Below are 21,301 nucleotides of genomic sequence, written 5' to 3'. Positions count from 1 at the left end.
AGCAAACAGATGGGTATGATGTGCTTCCCTGTTTCACTGAAGGACAGAAAAACATCATGCTTTTGCATTTGGAATTTAAATGCAAAAGGAATTTAAATCTGGGACTCCCCACCATTTGACCTTAGAACTGAAGAAGCTTCTCGGATGAGAGGTGAAACGTCTTCAAGTAACTTAAAGAAGTCCAGACGTTTTTCTTTGCAAGCTCCTTTGACTACGATGACCTGGATGACTGAGAACCTTCACAGACATTTTGCATTTGGAATCATTTGTACCTGCCACCTTTTATCATAGCAGCCTTTTACGTTTGAATTGCAATTTTCAAACAGTGTCTCGGTTTAGATCAGACCAGGAAGAATGCTGGGCTCTGCCATGTGCTGTTTGATTTATCCAAGATAAGTTAAAACCCACATATGACTTCATCTTCTCGTCAGCAACTTAGACTATAGTTCCTGGGGAACCATAGTCCCAGCGTGTGCGTGTAGATTTGTGTACTGTAAGACAGTAATGTGTTTATCTTTAAACACAACTCAGTACCGTGTTATCAGTTCACAGGATCCAGATAACAGAATGACACATTTCAATAGCAGATTCATTACTATCAGTTTTTACGTGGCAGTTAGTTTCACATGAATGGCACCAGCTCCTCTATCAACTTAGGCTATCTCCGTGTCTTATTCCCGTTATTGTAATGCCAGACTGATGTCACAATGTGGAGATAAAGGCTACGACAAAAAGTCTTCTTGGGTCATTCTTGTCATTTAGACGAGTACTTTACTTCTGGCTCCTGCTGTATTTTGATGAGAACTTTGTGAAACTGCAGAACGAATTTGGGTCTAGTCAGATGCCTCCATTTAAAAATGATTTAAACACTAAAACTGTGTAACAGTAACAATACTGCATGTCTCTACTCTCAGGCCTGTGATGGGTGTGGTGCATTTGTGTTTGAGTTATGCTGTAACGGTGAGCACACTGTGTTTCTGCATGCAACAAGCATGAGGAAAAAACAAATGAATCAAAATGTTTATGCAATGCTTTTATTTCATGTTAAAGTAAAACAAGATTGTTACAAAAATACTACACAACCTTAATTCATCATATTTTTCCTGTTCTTCCCTCACAGTAGAAGCTATGGATTAGAGAACCTTTCTAAATCTTTCCCTGAATTCTAAATAAATAGTTCCCTAATTTCATAAAAAAAAATCTCTCCCTAAAATTTCTAGAAATCCTACACTGTATTTACATATTGCATACAGTGAAAAAAAGATTTTTCATCGTATACATAATCAGCAGTGCACTATACCAATAAAACTGTTGATGCACAAAAGTTTCTCAGATTTGTCTCGCAGATTCATTCATAACATTTATATTTAAATATTACAAAAATATTTCTGATTAGTGACATTATTTTCATTCATGTAATTATACAGATCAAAGAGCTTTTTTTAGCCATCAAGTTGATCTAAAGGCTTCCTTTGCACTATAACAGGGATGAGATCACGGTCATTTTTGAGGCTTGTTAGTGTGTTTGTGTCTAAAGCTTGGCTTCGATGATAACAGAAGATGCACTCAGGCTTCCATTGTGCCACTCGGAAGAATCCTGGAAATCAAAAGAGATGGGTCAGATCAGTAGTTTTTTTTTAATGCCTTCAACACAAAAAACACAGTTTGTCTCTGTAGACTTTAGTCTGTTTGGGCTAGCTTCCACCAAAAGAGTCTCTGGAGTCATGACAAACTTTAGCCTGACACATCTGTGTACATTCTCAGTCATCCAGGTCACGGTAGTGTCTTGAAGCTCAGCTAAACGTAATGATAGCTTATGCGCATATTCATACACACTATTCATAACAGATCAAAACACTGACAGAATCCATGGATGGCAGGCTTTTGAGTGTCCTTGCAAAGAAAGGTGGCTATATTGGTCGCTGATTTGTTTTTGTTTTGTTTTTGAATGTCAGAAATGTATATTTGTGAATGTGGAGATGTTATATTGGTTTCACTGGTAAAAATAAATAATTGAAATGGGTATATATTTATTTTTTGTTACGTTGCCTAATAATTATGCACAGTAATAGTCACCTGCACACACAGATATCCCCCTAAAATAGCTAAAACTAAAAACAAACTAAAAACTACTTCCAAAAACATTCAGCTTTGATATTAATGAGTTTTTTGGGTTCATTGAGAACATGGTTGTTGTTCAATAATAAAATTATTCCTCAAAAATACAACTTGCCTAATAATTCTGCACTCCCTGTAGTAGTTAACAACATTTTCTTATTGTTAAAGACTGTAATCAGCTTAATGTTGGTTATTGCTATAATGTCATTTTTAATTTCTTTTCACATACATTACATGTTCATCATTTTAAATAACTAAAGCAAAGATGGAGTGAAAAAAAGGATTAAGTAAAGATCCAACTAGCAAGGACTTTATTCCATTCATGTTGAGCGTCCATACTTTTAACTAGATGAAATCTCTGGTGGTATTAGTAGGATATAGGACAGCGCTGTAAGCAAGCAAAGGCAACAACAGGCAAGAACAGGAAAATTAGCAGTACCGCGCTGACTTCATCTGAAAAATCACAAACACTACGCTGTGATTCAAATCCAATCAAAGCCATGCCGCGGGCAGCAACTTCACACACTGGCCTCCTAAAACACAAGAACACTAAAGTGAATCACACAGCATGATGAGCTGTATGATCTCGTTCTTGATTTCCTACTGTGATAAGCCGCGCTGTTTTATTTCTATATGGAAGTGCCATTCGCATTTATGAGGAAAGTTTAAGCCAGTCAGCTGTTCAAAAATAGGATAGTTAGAAGTAGCTGTAATCCAATGTGAGGAAGTGTTTTGGAATCAACAGGTTCATGCAGGGGTTAATGATTACCCCCAGCTGACTTAATTGTCCTTAAGTGACTTTAGCTGATTTTAGTAGAACTGCTACTGAGAAAATCAGTAGCAGGGCTTCATGGGGAAGAATCAAAAATCACATGATTTTCATGATTGTGTAATTATGATTTCTTTTGCACGATCCTCAGAAACACATAGAGACAGTAAAACAGGTGTAACAGTGAAAAGGGTGTACAGCAGGTGCTCTTGATCAGTGGCAGTGTGTGGTGATTGCTTTGTGCTCCTACCTTTGTGCACCTTTATGATGAGCTAAGATTTGAGATTTTTTTTCATTTTTTATTTTTTTTGTGGAAGCAGAAAAGTTTTATTGATCAGGCTTGAGAAGAAGTCTGCTGCTCGGAGATTAGCGATGTGGCTCCGTAGTCTTGTCCTGACTTGTGCCTCTCCGCCTAAAACAAATGCTTTTGATCACTTCTCATTCAGTGTTTATAGAGGAGTGGGGCTCCAGTCTGGAGTGAAGTTCACCAGAATCTGATCACACATATATGTTTAGTGGTTGCTCGTGCTAATCAGCTTCAAATAGTGAGGCCGGAGTATGTACACAAAAAGCTCAGGCTTCACTGTGTTCTAAGTGCTCAGTTTTCACAAAGCTTGGCTCTGTGTTCATATTAATAATAACATAGTCATCTTAAACAGACACCTGCTATTTAAATGCTCCATTTGTGAGGGGCAGCCAATCAGAAGAAGTCTTAGTAGAGTCCAAGTATAAAAATCTTGAGCTAAAAATTAGTTTAATTTGACTCCTTTTAAGATGGCTTGAGAGACTGAAACACATTTATATATATGTGAGGAATTAAACTTTAAGCACTTATCAGCAACTTCACCACAGATCTTGGAGACCCACCCAGAAAGAGAAAGAAATGTATGGTGACAGAATGACTTAAGAACAGAAGAAAATCACAACCATAAAGTCATAACGGCTGACAAGTTCCATAAAAGTTTACATAAGAATATTTAAATGTGCAGAGTGCCAACAGAGTCAGTGAATATTCAACAGCGTCTTTTAGCTAAACTGATGCAGACATGCAGGATCACAGAAGACAAAGGCAAAAAACAGTCCTCCTCTGTGGAGCCCGGGATGCACAGGTGACTTATCGCTCACGACAGACAAACACTTAACACATGGATCATTTTCACAGTAGACATTTTGACACACTATTAAAATATTTTATTTATGGCATCTGTTGCAGTACATGGTACTAGCCAAAGGATGAAGAATAAAATGCTTTTCCTACACTGACATGTCAAAATGTCTTCCGTGAAAAGGCCTATTTGACTTCATAGTACCACCGCTTTTGTTTCATATCCCCAACAAACAAACAAAGCGCTACACCCTTGGCTTGCTTCAAAACTTACGGCTGCTTTGGCCTGCAGGTTAGCATTTTGCCTCCTGAGATCAGACTTGATTAAAGCTGTAAAAAAAGAAAGACAGAGAGAGGGTAAGTCTGCATTAGCTGATGGATCCTCCACTGCAAACACAGAGACGAACACAAGCAAAACAGGATCGTATTACTTCACACAAGTTAAACAGTTTATTGAAACAAAGTAATAACAGTGACTATCCAGTAGGTGGCTCCTATGCACAGACACGTTCAAGTCTTAATAGTGGCATTCAAGTTAAGACACCTTGTTAACTATTTTCAAAGAGTGTGTGGCTACCAATGCAAATCTAAAAACAACTAAGCCTGCTGAGAAACTCCGGTCAAAAGCAATTATTAAAAAAAACAGCGTGATTGTAATTTAATAATTAACTTCAATTTTCATGGAAGGAGGAGACTATTTCACAAAAACAATCACAGCCTTGCCTTCTAATGGTGCCTTCATGTACGTTCATACAAAGGTTTATCACCAATCGGAGAGCAGGGCGGATTTTTTTTTGTTTGTTTGTTTTTTTACAAACATTTTGTTTTTCTTTTAAAACTTCATGACCACAACAAGAAGTTTACTCATATGAACAAAAAGCAGTTAGTGAGTCAGTCTGTTGACCTTTAAGAAGTGTCATTAAAGGTTAAGGCATTTTTAAAAAGTTAAACATTGCTGCTAAACCCATCGATGGGTCATGAAGAATCTCCTAAGTGGTTTTGAAATCACCTTTATTACCTGAAAACACACCCCTGCCGAGTGCGTGTCTGTAGAGCTATGCACTGTCTTTACTAAATGGTTCCAGGGCTTAAGAAAATGTTCACCACTCCTCCCTCTGAACAGTTTAGTTGTATACAGCTTTGTTGTTCTCTAATTTCAAAGAAAATCTCTTCCTAGCGATGATGAAGAATGACGCAGAATGCCACCTCAAGCCGCAGACTCTGTTTTATCTGAGCTGCAGACAGCCTTCTTGTAAAGAGGTGACAAATTTGTCTGTTATGTGTAAAGTGCAATAAAAAATAGCATTATGTTCTCAAGTATTCCTCCAAATTACACCATAACTAAGTCCTGCTTTCTAGGAACGTGACATTCTTACATAGGAGTATTAGTAAACTCGTAACAGGATAAAGTGACAGCAAAGACAATTCTTGTGCATTTCTGTATGTGTGACATTAAATCAGTACTCTATTATGACTCAAAACTGTGTATTTTTCACAGTCACAGAGGTCTTACCTGTCATTATTGTGCCTATCAGAAGAAAGACGCACAAGAAGATGTTTCCTGCCAGCGTGCCGTAATTGTCAATGATCTTGCCTTGGCAAATGGTGAATATAATTCCGAACACCTGTGTGTGGGTGCAGAACATGGGGTAGTTAGGATTAAAGCTAGCGCTTGCACGCACCCGGGGAGGATAAAGAGCAAACCCCGTCCTTGAACTCGGTTTTTATTTTCATGCATCTTGGATCTTCTGCAGCTGGCGAATATGTTTATGCACCAGATGAAGGAAGCTCAACTACACACTGAGTTTTTGCAAATATATCACGCACAGTTGCCGTGATGTTGAGAGAATCTGTCTTGCCTGCTTATGAACAGGCATTACAAATGCATAAACAAAACTACGAAATAAATATATAAACAAGGAAGTCAAAATTGCCTCATAATGCCAAACCCCCCCACAAAAGCACGTTATTCCAAAGCAACGCCAGCCGTCAACAAAATCCCATTTTATTGTTTATATCCAAAATTCCCGTGAAAACCTGCATTTACAGTATAGTGAGTCAATTCCTCCAGAGCAACAGGCTGAATGACTCACTTTTTCCATGGAGGGAACACAGCTTACATCCATCATTTCATTGGTTCTTTTCTTCTTTTTTGCTATCACACTGAAAACATTGATCTGTACCTGTGCTGAGCAGTTGAGGAGGCCAGAAGACGTTCCCTCTGACTCTGGGTATGTCAGTTCGACTGCAAATTCAAAGCCCAGTGGCAGGTAGCCCGTCATGAAGAACCTGGACACAAGGATCCACAAAAGGGATAAAAAAGAATTTGTGAGTTTATTTAATTGCTGCTCGCTTTTTTGCTACAGTTTTATACGTGTAAATGCGTAAACAGGACACCTGCTCCGTTCAATAAAATGCCCCTTATCATGTTAGCTGACAAGTGCATGGACACTTTGTACCTACAACATTTGATTGTTCTTCCAGGAAATCAACACTCATGTTGCCTCAAGTTAATAACACTGGAGAATTTATACAGGAACAGCAGGTTTTTCAAAGCAGTCCAGTCACATCAGATTCTTTTTCTCATTCAACAGCAGGGTGTTGTTCTTCCACTAAAGTGACAGCAAGTGAAACTCAAATCAAAAGCCTCTGACATGGCTGCAATAGCAAAACACATCAGTCTGAGTCAGTAGACAGACACATTTCTTCTCTTCTGTCAATATGATACGGAGACTACAAAGCAGCAGACGCGCTGACCTTTAATGTCAAACACATTTCTTTAAAAAAATCCTGTTTAAAAAAAAACAAGGCTAAAGTTATGTCTGCCATAGATCATGCAGATGCACTTCCAGAGGAAAGGAATTCCAATTTGGAAGATCACTGTGTGCTGCTGAGGGTGTAATCATTTCACAGCCACATAAAGGTTAAACTGGATGAACAAGATTGTTTTTTAATTCCAAGAAGAGAGAGGCAACCCAGAGGAAACCTAGTAGATGATTTCCCCCATAAACATTTAAATGGTTTGGTTTTCCCAGTTCATAGAGGTTATGTATTTTTATTTTTGTGATCTGAAATAATCCTGCACCATTATTACTATATGACATACTCTCGCTGTCTCTATTTTTTTGTTTTGCTTTGTTTTGCTCTGCAGCATGGGCTTCCAGGAAAACATCACTGCGAGGGGGTTTTCTTGATAAAACACATTTCAGTTAAGTTAAACTAATGCACATATATGCACATATTTATGTATTTACATAAGGACATTTTTCCTTTTCTCATGAGTTTAGGTGCAAATGCAGGCCTTTGTCTAAACTTTGTAGGGTCTACATGTTTGTAGAAGCTGAAACAACCAGGGCTGTAAATTATTATTGCAAATGTCAACAGAGGTACCGGGCCAAGGGAAATGACCAGAAGCAGAATTTAGGACATGACGGAAGATTTCTGCATGGTTTAACGGCTGAATCGAAAGTGTGCACACATACTTTTATACATACTTTTAAAATGTACAAATACAATAGCCCACTCACTTGTCTACTACGGATACATTCCATATTTTGTTATTTTTGGGTTTTTTGTTTTTTTTACAGATCCACAGTATCTATCAAAATTTTTATATTCATGAGGGGCGTTTGTTCTCTCTCGATTCACAGAAATAAAGGTGTTCTGAAGTAGAATCAAAGTAGTAAATGAGTAGAAATAAAGTCCTTTAATGACATTACTTGTGTAAAAAAACAACAACAAAAAACCAAAATGTTAGAAGAAACAATAAAAGAATACCCAAGTACTCCAGCAGTGATGAAAACCACCCAGAGGTGTCCCAGGCTGAGTGTAGCAGCATAAACGATCATCCCCACCAGAGACAAGAGGTAGACTGCAAGGGTCGTCTGCCTGGGGAAAAGAAGAGCATGAGTAATACATGTCACTGTGAGCACAGCAGTGATCATTATGACTGCACACACATATGTAACAGTACGTAGTGCGGCAGTTTTGCAAGTAAAAGAAACAAAACGTAAAGCTGCAGCAAGTATTTGCCAGAAATTTAGAGAATTTCGGGTCTCTGGGGGTGGGGGGGATGGGGGCTAGAGTGTATCCCAGGTGTCATCTGGCGAGAGGCACCAGCCTATTACATAAGAGACAGGCAACCAGTGTACAGTCACCAATTAACAAACATGCATGTCTTTGGACTGTGGAAGGAAACCTTTGCACGCAGAACATGCAAAGAAAAAAAGACACCACACAGAGAGGCCCCAGTCAGCTGGAGGGTTCGAAACCAGCTCTCTCTCCTTCACTTTTTCCTCTGTGCTCCACCCACCAGACAAAACGAATGCTCCTACCTACCCTACACAGCTAACCACAAGTCATTTTTGGCTTTTAGCTTCATGTGGGCTGGCTAACTTGCTTTTCCAGGAGGGAAATCCCTCAGCTTATGTTTGTAGCACGAGGGTATACTTTTTCCCTGCATTTCATTTAATCTGTGTCTCCAAAATCTTTTATGTGTGGGCAAGACTGCTTCCTATCCTGTTTCATGTATGCCACATTTATTAATCAGAAATCTGACATAAATCAAACAAACAAAGAAAAACGGAGCAAAGTCTAACGGGCAAATGTCGAGGGATAACATTTTTAATGCCTGAGAAAAGAGGAGGTGCAAGGGTGTAGCTCAACCCTACCTCAGACAACCTGTATTAAGGCTGAACGGCTGTTATCATTTTTTTTTTGTCCATTGACAGCAAAAGATTGCTGCCTGCATGGGCGTCAATGTCAATATTTTGCCACTAGGTGTGCTGTGGAGTAATCTTTTCAATAGCAGGTACCCTTTTCTGTTTGCCTTACTGTTTGTCACACAAAATAAGGCCTTTGTAAATGTATTGAGAGGAAGGAAGTGGATTCCACACCTCGTGTGAGCCCACATCTCACAGTTCAATACAATGGGCGACAAACACTGAAGGTAAACACCACCTCTGTTTGCTTCCCCTAAACACACAGTCTCAAAGAAAGCTTATTTTATACATCCAAAGCTTCATAACAAATAAATACTAAAGCATGAAAAATGCAGTCCTGTAGAACTGGTAATAATATTCAAATATAAACTGACATAAACTTATGAATGAACACCATTCATAAATATTACAATGTAATAGCATAATTACAATGTGGGGAATTATACAATAAAGCTAAACATTATTGCTTTCCCCCTCATTTGCAATACAAAGCTGTTGTAGCTACAACAGAAGGGAGTCGACTGGGTGGACACTGCTGTCACCACACAGCCTGAGAGCACATGGGGCCGGAGGAAGAGTGCAGAGGTCGCTGCCGTAGCAGGATGCTGCACCTGAATAAACAGATATAGAGACGCAACACAAGATATGCAGGACGCCAAGTTCAGAAGGGAGAAGACAATAAACAATCAGGTGCCGATTTAGCAAAGTGCGTTGAGCGGGCGACCACATTCCATACGACTGCGAGCGGCGAGCCCAGGTTCGAATCTGACCTGCAGGCCTTTGCCACATGTCCTCCCCCATCTCTCTCTCCCTCTGCTTTCCTGTCCTTTCTTCACCATGTCTGTCAAAAAAGGTGAAAAAGGCCCAAAAAAACAGCACTCATTTGGCTGCTTTCTGGTGGCACGGAAAAAGTGGTAAGTTTTTAGATTATCAGCCCATCGCTTTGTTTTTTTTTTTCAGTTTCGTTACAAATAACGTTTGATTTTTATCTCCTGCTCTGCACGTCCCTTTGTCTTCTTTTTCCCAAAACACAACACCCCCTGTGGAAGAACTGCTGCTAATGTACTTTCCCTTTTCGATGTTCGCCTTACTTGTACGTTTTCGTTCTGTCCAACCAAACGCCGCAGATGAGGGAGCCGACCATCCCTGCGATGACGATGGTGAGGCCAATCCTCCCGGCGTTCACTTCTTCTCCCTAAAAAAGCCGAGAACAATGAGCAGCGCCCAAAAACTGTATATCTACAAGCATTAACTAGAGATCCACACAAGGAGGTTGCACACACCTTTTTAGTACTACAAACAGAGAAGATCGCTCCCTTTTCCTGTTGTTTAACTTATAAAATGATTTAAGAGAAATGGCACCTATGCCTTAAACATAGCATTGGTTTGAGCTTGTAAGCGAACAAACTTCCAAACTTGGTTTAGCTGTGATAAATCTGTTATTACAGTGTTGTTTATTGAACTTAAGTTACATTAGTTTATAATATTAAACCTTATACTTGACTATTTAAGTCTAACTATTCATTTGTTGAAGAGTCACTAGAGTTACAGGCAATAGAAATGATTTGAGATGAGTGCAGAGGAAACGGACATACAGGGTAATGCACGATGATCATGCGGTTCAGCAGGGTCCCGACAGCATAAAAACAACCAACGTTCAGACCTGCAAAATAGGGAATAACATCAAATAAAATCTGAAATCAGAAAAAAACACAGGACAAAAATATCTTTCACCTTCCCACTTTTCAGGAATCATGAAACTAACATCATTAACTGAATGATGAAAAAGTTTAGTAGTTGTTTCTAATAAACCTGATCGGAGTAGTTTCTAAAACGAGGATAAATGTGTACTGAATGCGTCCCCACCTAAAAAATAAAACACTACAGCAGGCTTGGGGGAACTCCAGGCCTCAAGGGCCGGTGTCCTGCAGATTTTAGACGTGTCCTTGATCCAACACAGCTGATTTAAATGTCTAAATGACCTCATCAACATGATTCATTCTCCAGAGGCCTGGTAATGAACTAATCATCTGATTAGGTGTGTTGACCCGAGGTGATATCTAAAACCTGCAGGACACCGGCCCTTGAGGCCTGGAGTTCCCCACCCCTGCACTACAGCTACAGCTCAGTTAAAGTGACAGGGACAGGTGTGATAATCAGAGAGTCAGAAACATATTAGTAGAAAGATTAGACACATGACAAGAAAACCCCAACAAAGAATGCACCTTGGGATAATATTTGTACTTTTTTTTTTTTTTTAATTTTTGTATTATTTTTGTTACTAGTATAAAATAATGAAACATATCCCTCCCAGTTTATCCAATCTCAAGATTACTGAGTTACTGGTTAAACTGTGTGCCAAAATGCAACTACATTCAATTTCCAGCAACATAAAACCTAGATTATATTTTTTTTCTTTATCTCTTCAAAAATACACTTTATCATTCCGTTTTTTGTTTGCTCAAGTAACCAAGAGCTCCCAAAAATAAATGAATTCCTATCTCAGACTCCTTCCACTTCATCAAATCTTTGATCTTCGGGATCTTAAGGTCACATTGACCGAACGCACGTGTTAAAAATTGTCAGGTTATAAATGAACTTTGGAGCTCTTAGGGTAAATCCAATTTATCTTCTCGAGGAATACTGTCATAGCTGATGACTGAGGACTACGTAATCTGCGATAAGATAAACACCATTGCACTACGAAGGGAATTTTCAGGTGTGATTCTACCCGATATCTGTGGAGGAATCACCACAGATGACATCATTTTCACTTGGGATGGCTTGTTCAACCATGGTTATGGGAATTTATACTACCTTAGTAAAAATCCGCCTTCTAAAAACATTTAACATATTTTCATGAATTTCTAATGTTGAATTATGCAACGTACGATTTAATGTCTTTTAGCCCGTTCTAAAAGGTTAATGACAACATAATTTAACAAAAATTTGGAGAACAGTAATGACAAACCATAGGTGACGACGAGGAGCATGAAGGGCTTGTTGCGCAGCAGGTTTCGGATGGAGGCTATGTAGGAGTACTGCTCTGGTGGAATGCTGCGAGCTGTGGCCTGGGCCTGAGTCGGTGGAATTTTAGGACGCTCCTGGAAAACTGACATGTGGAAAGATCGACAACAGTGTGAAACACAGTAAACAGCAGCAGTCTGCACACTTACAATGAAAACTGGAAAGCAATAAGAAGCAACTCTACTGGTGGATACGTCCACCTGTAATATTCAAAGGATCAATCAATGCTAAGTGGTAGAAATAAGTTCAGGGTTATATTTCCTCCCTAGGGCCACAGGCTTCTTCCTGGAAGGAGCCAGTGACACATTCAGGCAAGACTGGACAGGCTCTAACGCCTCTATGTAACCCACTATACTCTCATTTGCTCCAGTGAAAATCAGCTACTGTCTGGTGTTGAAGACATCTTGGTGGAGCTACGTGCCCCCGGCCTTGTAGGGATAAACAGATGTGTGTTTTTGTATTTCTTGTAACTGAACCAGGGACACCTTTTTTCCTTCTGGCAAATCTCACATGAGGGTCTGTGTACAGTAAGCTGTTTTCACTAATCCTCCAAAAGTGTCCTACTCTTTTACACAGTTGATCTGCCAATGGTGGTGATGAGACTGAAATTATACCGTGATCTCAACTGCTGTATGCGTAGTCATCACTGCACATGGAAGAATGCTAATTTCTATTCAAATAACCTTTGGAGTTCTCAGACTGATCACAGGTAAAATTTCCTATATGGCTTGGATTTCATCGTCATGGTAATTCTCCTTTTTCAGTGAACAGTAAGTAGTCATATGTCAAAGCAGACGGTCTCCAAGTTTAACTTATACGATTGTTTTAAAGAAAGGCAGAAGCTAAGCATCTTCTCTCACCTCACAGTTTATGCAAATTTCTCAATCCTGGGACTCTGTCTGCCCTGCTGACTCACAGCCCTTTTGCAGGACTACAGATGGTCCTGCCAGCAGGACAACCCTCACACATGGCATCTTGCATGTATGCATGAGGGTGAGCTAGTATATATGTGTCATTAAACTACTGCAGCCACCTGGTGTCAAGTTTCACACTAGAGTAACCAGGAACAGCATAAGTCACATCCCTTGCTTGCTAAAATGTCAGCAGATCCAAAAATCAAGGCCCTACAATAAAACATTTTCCTTTTTTATAACTGTGCACAGTGTTGCCACTTCAGGCCTCCAAAAATATATATATAATGGGGAAAAAAAACCCTCCTCTGCCACCCTGGGATGAGTTATATGTGTTGAAATCACATAGCAACATTTGTGACTCAAAAATTGAGCCAGTACAGAAGTGCCAAATCACAAGCACTTCACAAGTTATAATGTTGTGAAATTGTGGGTAATGGGTAACTTGTAGCAGAAAAAAATGACCCCATTTGGGTGTAAAGTTGCCAAACTTTTGAAGCATTTTTATTAAATATTAACAGTTATTCAAAGTATGCAGTTTTTATGTTCTGGTGGCCACTGAAATTAGAATTATGGCACTTTCCACATTCAAGTAGATAAGTCTGGATTTGAGGCAACATGTCTGCCAAGCTGTACTGCTTGTGTCTAGGCCTTTGAAACTAAAAGGCACTGCATGGAGCTTAGCTGAGTTTTTCCGGGAAGAATATTTGTTTTAAGTCTGTTTTTTGATAGCCAAAGGTAGGGGCTCAGGGGGTTGGGAAGCGTATCTGTAACCGGAAGGTCGCCGGTTCAATCCCTGGGCTCTCTGTCCTGGGCATTGTGTCCTTGGGCAAGACACTTTACCCTACCGCCTACTGGTGTTGGCCAGAGGGGCTGATGGCACGGTACGGCAGCCTCGCTTCTGTAAGTCTGCCGCAGGGCAGCTGTGGCTACAATCATAGCTTGCCTACACCAGTGTGTGAATGAATAGTGGCATTGTAAAGGGCTTTGGGTGCCTTGAAAAAGGGCTATATAAATCCAATCCATTATTATATCATAATAACTTTTAAAGTTAGCTTACTTCTGCCACAGAAAAAAGTTATTTCTAAGTACGTTTAAATTTCAAGGTACGCAAGTGGAACTTTTTGAGATATGTAACTTTGGGTTATTGAGTCAAATTTTCTAGATAGGTAGACAGTAAGTCAAAATTTTCATCAACACCTTATGAAGCAAGCTTGCAAGCTAGCTAGTGCTAGCTCAAAAATATGCATGTCCTCTTATCCAAATATGGCCATATTCATCTTCAGAACCAAAAACAAAACTACAATGTCACAGTAATAATGCCAAAATAAAAAAGCTGCAAATATAAAGTTTTTCACAATAGCTCGCTTTAAAAAAATGTAAATGCTAGCCCGCAAACAAGCTATTTTTTTTTCTATATAAGAGATTTATTGTGTGTTATCATACACATAATACTTGACAGTTGTCTTCATATTGAAAATGATTTAACCACTGGTCATGAGGAATGTGCCCACATTGCTTGAGGGCTGTGTGCTATATTGAATGTGATACAACCACTGGTCACAAAGAATAAATTGCATGTGGTTGGTGACTGGTTCCTTAAGGTTGCTGGTTCATGGTGGATGAAATCGATCACAAAGACAGTGCTGCAACAAATCCTCCTTGGCAGTGATTTGGGTTCCATTAGTTACAAGGAAGATGTCAACTTGTCTGACAAATTACACGCTAACTACTAGTTAAGCAGTAGCACTATTTTACAAAGTGCAACACAAACAAGAAATAGGAAATCTTTGCTTTATATGCAGAAGTTGTGCCTCTGGGCTTTATGTTTTAAAAGGAGTAACTTGTCCTTTGAAGGGAAGCAGTCTCTCTTTCCAGTTTGTCTTGCACCGTTTTCTTTCCTTGGAGAGTAGCTGGAGAGTGTTTACAGACAAGTTGATGTGTTTCGTGCAAACTACGGCCCACTGAAGCATTTTTCTAGTGACCAAAGCAATTGCAAGAAGGTTTTCTTCAGCCAGTCAGGAAATACATATTTCTCCCTAGCGATCAGAGTTTGTCAGGTGGTCACAGGCCAGTTCCTAGGCCTGTGTGACTAGTGTCTAATTCACTTGACCCTACACTGTTGCACATGTCACGTAGTTTGCGGTCATGTGACTGGAAAACTTAATAAGCTACACTAATAATGGTTGGATATTTTGAGAATACACTTTGAGAAGATGAGATGATCAGTGTCACTTGTGTCTGTATGTAGCTGAAGCAAGAAAACAACCAAACACAAGTACCTGTAAGAAATGTTAAAAAAAATAAATAAAACTGCAATTACTGACCTCAACTGAGCCAGTTCAAGCACATTAAACACAAAAATCCCTCTGAAACGTCAGATGACATTATTTGGGCAAATAATAATGTATAAATTAACAAAAGTGCTGGTAGGGGAATTTACTCAACTTGCAGCCATCTTGCAGCTACACATTCACCCAGTGATTAACCTAAACTATCTACCTCCAGCCTCGTATTTACCATAAACAGAGGCATTGTGAGTCCTCCTACCTTACTCTAGGAACCATAAATAACTGTTTAGTGGGTCACAGGCAAATTTGACACAGCGAGAGTCAATTATGTAGCGTACTTATGAACACAAACACCATGTGACTGACCGAACAGTCACATAAGCACTGAATAAGCTGAGGTTTGCATTTCATAGTGCTTCATTAACAACAGCAGACTATAGCCAAAGCACTAACACTGACTGTATAGTCAGTCTAAATGCTGTGCATGGTACTACTAGGAAATTCCTTCACAAGCATCCTTTTGTGTTTAGGAATGCAGAATGCTTATGAGGAACGCCAGCCTCCGTCGTTGCCCCCCGCCCCTCCCTACCCCGCTGCAGGAAAACAGCATATTCATACATGCTCCTTATAGCAAGTCAGTGTTTTTAAAAGTAAAAGATATTTATTGCATTTTGATTAAACACTCGTACTGTTATTTTATCTTATCCATAAATGGCACAGCACATGATTCTGGGTTTCACAACAAATGCCACATTTGAAGGGGAATCATGTATAAAGACACAGCAAAGCATTTTTTCCTCATCAATCACATGCTGTTTGTCATGTCACTTCCTTCTGCCACAAAGTGCTGAGTTCTCTTTTTCTTATGTCCATAGCTCAAATGACTTATGATGGATTTCAGTACACTTCTGACGACCTTACTTGTGCTACAATAATATCTTTTTTTATGAAAGTCCCCTTTTAACTAAGGTTTTGTGTTGTACATGCATCCATGTCAGCACTTTTTTTGGTCCACTGAATGGTGCTTCTTGTCAAGAGTGTAAGTTTGGTGTAAATTAAAACCTTCATGAGGTCAGCCTACTCAATAAGAAATTCCCACGGGCATGAAGTAGGAAAAAACCTCATACAATACATGTCAAAATGCCCGAGCCTTTTATAGCAGACAGGAGCGAAAGCACCACCGAATGTCACTCTTTAACCATTCACAAAAAATCCTCGGTTACACGGTACAGTAACATCATTTTCATGCAATTTTATGTAAATTCGAAAACCTGACGGGAAAAAAACGCTTCTGTGCTTCATGATGTCTAGCCATGCGGAAAGTTTCATTTTATATGCAGAGGCGTTGAGGACACAGTTTTTACTACGGTGGAGGTTGTGTAGAGTTTCTTTCGTGCTGCACAAAGCAGCTAGAAATCGTGTTTGAAATAATAATGAACCACAGGCTTCAACTCTTTTCTTTGAAAATGCATTGTATCAAAAACCCTGACCCCCATCGGAAGATGAGTATTAAGGGTTTCAGTGCAACCAACATAATATACCCAATAATTTGGTTTTGCTGTGAAGACACCAAGAGATTACACATATAACCCAAGCTGTCTGTGTAGCTAGAAACCACCGGAACGAAATAAGAAAGTACCATCTTTGTGATTTTTGTTATTTTTTCGTGATTACCTTACCGAAGACAACAAGGACGAAGAGTAAAGTAGCCACTCCTGCCGTTATGTAGAACATGATTCGGATGTGGTGAGCCAGCTCATCCATGTCGTCCACATTAGGCACCAGGATAGGAGGCACAAGGAACCCGATTGCAATACCCAGCTGCAGGACGATGGAAGAATTTAACAGAATTAGAAGAAAACAAGTGCCACAAACAGTTTTCACTAAATTAAAACACTGAAAATCTTAGCTTTTTTAGCCCATTATTTCCATGTCTTCTACATGCCTTGTAACTTTACACAGTGCGTATTAAAAAGTTTTAATACTTGTTATTTGCCTTGAATGATTCTATTTAGAACAGGCTCCTCTATTCCAGGGAGGTTTTTTGCTGAGTTTGCAAAATGTCACATATGGTATACCCCGCTTTGCTGAACCTGATGACCTGAGTCTGCAACTGACCTCAGACCTCCTGCTCAGATGTTTTCTATTTGTGTCTGTAGAGGACTTCTTGGGTTTTCTTTTTGTGTGATTTAGGAAAATAAGATAAGGCCTCGCTGTTTCATTTTAGACCGAAGGCGAAAGAGTTTCAGTCGCCTTCTTGAGAAGCAAAAGTAGACTGAAGTAATTGTACACAGAGCTGGATGACATCACTTATGACATTGATATCAAAGCTCCAATAAATCCGAAGAAGACATTTGAGCCTAGAATTTTATTTAACTAGTTACATTATAACTTAGTTTAAAATCAGATTTAGAGCACACAACTTGAAGATTTGGACGACCTTTAAAAGTGAATTGGTGCAGCGATTAGCAGTCGTATGTGACCCTGACATCCAGTCTGCCCTGCATAATTTACAGGCAGCTGTCAGACAGCTCTTACCTCACTATACAGACCCTCCTGTGGCAAAAAAAAAAGAGATGCTGAATACTGACAGAGTTCACACAAACCTGGTTTCCCAGAACTCCTATGGAGCAAGCGGTGGAAACTTCTTTCTCTCCAAACCACACAGAGGCAAGGTATGAAGGAATACCGAGGATAAACACTGTGGCTACTGAGCACACAAACTGGCCAAAAAAGGTCACTGGGAAAGTATCTGGACTGGCACTACCGATTTTTATCCAAGCGCCAATGCAGTTAAAGGCTGACCCGACGAGGACAACATCCCGGATGCCCCTGTTGTCCAAGAACCAGAGGATGGGCAGAATAAGTGGAATGTAAGTGAGCAGATAAATCATGGCCAACCAATCAATAGCCAGAGCATCAATGTTGTAGAAACGCATGAATATGTTGCTAATAATGCCATACTGTAGCCACATGAAGGCATTGCTTGCTGAGACAAAACTGAAGAGAAACAGCATGAACCAACGACGGTGATACAGCTTGGTCTCAACTTTTGGGGCCAAATCCGACTGGTCACCCAAAGTCTCCATGTGTAAGCAGGACCCTGTGGAGACCGCTCTGCCAAAAGGCTCTGGACTCCATTGCAGTGATGAAAAGCCTGGAGCAAGATTCTTTGCAGCCTTGGAACACAGCCATTCTTCACCGCTGAGCTCCGAATTTGCACGGTCCCCTTTCAAAGTATTGTTTTGCGGCATTTCAACTGTCCTGAAACGGGCCCCCCGAAATGTTCGAGACCAGAGGTCTCAAGATTCAAGAGCTTGTGTCCTAACAGCTTACTGTCCTCTGTTCAAACTGCCTGCAGTAGAGAGATGCCAGAGAGCGAGAGCAGCTGGAATTAGTGTTGCCTTACTGGTGTCCCAGGTCCCTTCGCATGTGATGACACTGTGCTCCTTTACCCCATGTCCACATATTTATTACACCCAGTCCTGTCATGTGATGTTAATATAGGATGTTAATATCTTCCATTAACTAACTAATAACTGAGAAAAACATGTTCCTCTGTTGAACTTTAACCATTTTTCTTGTTAAAGTTCACCCATTTCAGTTTTTCGGTTAATATTTCAAAGTCTTAGTTATTGTTCACTCTGAAGTATCTGTTTTCTGTTGGGGAAAATACCAAGAATTCTCCAATCTTTCAGGTTTTTTTGCATGCAAACTGTTTAAAATTTATACTGCAGAACAGACTTGGAGAAACAAACTGCTCATCCAGCATTGCGGGCACTAAATGTGTAACCTTATGTAACAAACCATTTAGATGATTATGATATTATGATATTATGATGATTATGATGATTATGAATATGATTATACTACTGTGATAGGATGAAAAGCACTGATATCCAGGCAGTTTAGAATGAATCCAATTAAAAGTATTGGAGGGTTAGACAGTGGTCTAATCAGGTTTTTAAGCATCTGTTATGTTTGTGTTTTATAAAAGAGACAAAAAAAGTAAATTGAGTTTATTTGGGAGGTGTTTGCAGATTCCCAGATTGCGAACAACAGTTTGTTCTTAGTTATTCAGACTGTATCCAACTGTTTCCCAGTAAGAAATGATGACATTTCAGTGATATTTGCTTGGAGTTGATGTTAATGTGACTCAAGCGTTGCTTGTTCAGAAACTTTTAGTGTTAAGTCTGATACTTTGGTATTTCATGATACCAAAGGCACACTGCTGATCTTTGCACTCCTTTGTGCTGATTTGACAGCTCACGTGATTTTCAACTGCCCTGTTGCTCCTAATTTATAGCGGTACATCGGCAGCTCATGAACTCTTTTATGGGGGGGTATATTTTTTGTAAAAAAGCAAAACAACATTAAAACAAAATGGAAAAAATATATATAGTTGGTTAACTCTTGCTTACATGAAGTGCTCAATATTTATTATTTCATATGTACATTCACATTCAAAACAGTCTCCTCGTGAATGCTTCTACACCTCTGAATTTGTTTTCTACACTAATGGATTTTTAGCTCATCTTTAGTCCAATGCAGTGCTATCTATCTATGCATGCGTTCATGCCGCTGAGTACAGTACTTTCTGACCAGACTTTTGCCCTAGGTTTATCTATTACATAATGCACTGCTGTCTGAGGGTAATAGTAGATTCAACGGAGCTTGTAATTCATGTCTCCCCTAAGTCATGCCATTGGACACATAAAGGCAGATAAAGGTGTATATATATATATATATATATATATATATATATATATATATATATATATATATATATATATATATATATATAGTTGTTGTCTTTTGGGATGGGGATTACTATTACTATTACTCTCCTGAAAGTGGAAGAGTCTGGGAAACTTTTTGTCGCTCATTAAAAAGTTACATATAAATTAGGACACATAGTTTTTGTTGTTGTAGCTCTTTGTTTTGTCTTGCATGTCAGTCCACGCTGTGTGCATTGTTGCTGTCCCACATCCCCAGCATCCAGTACTGTTGCTTGGTGATGCACTATGGTCACTTAAACGTGCGTAATTACGCAAACGTGCTTGGAGATATGGCAGGGTCCAAGTTATTAGCATTATTAGCCTAAACATAGGATCCATACATTCTCAAGTAGGTTAAACGTTAATTTAACCTACTTTCCAACTATAGGACGGCCTTTGCATCGAACACCCTACCTGATTCCCGAAGACTCCGATGGAGCATGCAGTGGACACTTCCTCTGAACCAAACCACACCGACGCGATTCTAGATGGCATCCCGAGGATGAAGACCTGCGCGAAAGAGCAGCAAAACTGTCCCAGGAATGTCACGTAGAACAGGTTGGGTCTGACGCTGGCCACTTTGATCCACGTCCCCGCGCAGTTGAGCGCCGTGGCGACGAGGGCGATGACCCGGAGCCCTTTTTTGTCCAGCAGCCAGGTTACCGGGAAGATGAAGGGAATGTATGTGAGCATGTAGATCATAGACATCCAGTCTATGGTGAAATCATCGACGCTGTAGAACTTGGTGAAAATGTTGCTGATAATGCTGTACTGTATCCATTGGTAAGAGTTGCTCAGCGAATATAAGCTGAACAAGAAGACGATCACCCATCGTCGGTGGTAAAGACGGGTAGCTTGCAGTCCTTCGCTGCCGTTCCCTTCACTTGAGACGTCGCTGGGCTTCGCAGCGTCGCCCCCCTCCAGCTTAACATGGTTGTCAGAGTCCGCCTTCCACACACTCTGATCCTCGTTTGGTTTAGTGTCTTCCAGCGCTTGTTTCTCACTCATGTTCCTCTAGGTCTCCTCAGTAATACTCATCGGGAATAAACTTGGCACTCAGCTGCTGTGGTTTTGTTAACCCACACTCAACAAAAGTGAAAGAACCTGAATTCGCTCTTTTTTCATTGAGGAACATTCAGCGCTTTAGGAAAGTCTAACCTACCGTAAAAGAAAGTCAGGCCTAACACGATATGTATTCAGCAGCAGAAGCTCCCTTTCCACTCTGTTTTACATAAATATATATGCTTAGAAAGAGAAAAAGTTTTTAAAAGAGGCGAGCTTCCAATGTTTTTGCGGCTGTCTCCAAAATCTATCGGTTCATTTCCTCCCGGCTGAGCACTGAAGATATTTTTGGTACCCGAACTTTCACCCAGATCCTGGGAAAGTTAACAAACTTTGAGCTGCAGATGATTTAATGCCAGTTTAATAGTTATCTGAAGTTTAGTTTCCCGATCGGTACCACGTGTCGGAGAGCCGGCTACTATAACCCTCCACCCGGACTTAAAAGACCGCGTTGGGATCTTGAAACGAACTCGGTAAGCTCATGCACAAGGGCGGAGTTTTAGATAAAACTCTTCTCTC

General features: G+C 39.9%; 1 protein-coding gene across 2 annotated transcripts; it reads right to left on the bottom strand.

Moving 5' to 3' along the window:
* Positions 1-1,018: 1,018 nt before the first annotated feature.
* On the bottom strand, positions 1,019-21,279 carry flvcr2b (FLVCR choline and putative heme transporter 2b). 2 transcript variants are annotated; one of them, XM_085431749.1, is made up of 11 exons: positions 20,135-21,278; positions 16,622-16,763; positions 11,685-11,825; positions 10,309-10,376; positions 9,805-9,908; positions 7,770-7,880; positions 6,176-6,281; positions 5,506-5,617; positions 4,267-4,322; positions 3,138-3,299; positions 1,534-1,597 (listed from the first exon to the last, which is right to left on the bottom strand). In XM_085431749.1, exons 1-10 carry the CDS (start codon positions 20,726-20,728, stop codon positions 3,222-3,224), a joined length of 1,512 nt encoding a protein of 503 aa, XP_085287875.1. In that variant the 5' UTR covers positions 20,729-21,278; the 3' UTR covers positions 1,534-1,597; positions 3,138-3,221. The 2 variants fall into 2 exon arrangements, with proteins under 2 accessions (XP_085287876.1, XP_085287875.1); XM_085431750.1 differs by lacking the exon at positions 3,138-3,299 and having other exon boundaries at positions 1,019-1,597; positions 20,135-21,279.
* Positions 21,280-21,301: the final 22 nt, after the last annotated feature.

This window comes from Copadichromis virginalis, linkage group LG15 (genome assembly GCF_057382275.1).
Source record: "Copadichromis virginalis isolate Kocher_CV1m ecotype Utaka linkage group LG15, C_Virginalis_male_GT1.1, whole genome shotgun sequence".
NCBI lineage: Eukaryota > Metazoa > Chordata > Actinopteri > Cichliformes > Cichlidae > Copadichromis > Copadichromis virginalis.
This window is presented reverse-complemented; position numbering and strand designations above follow the sequence as displayed.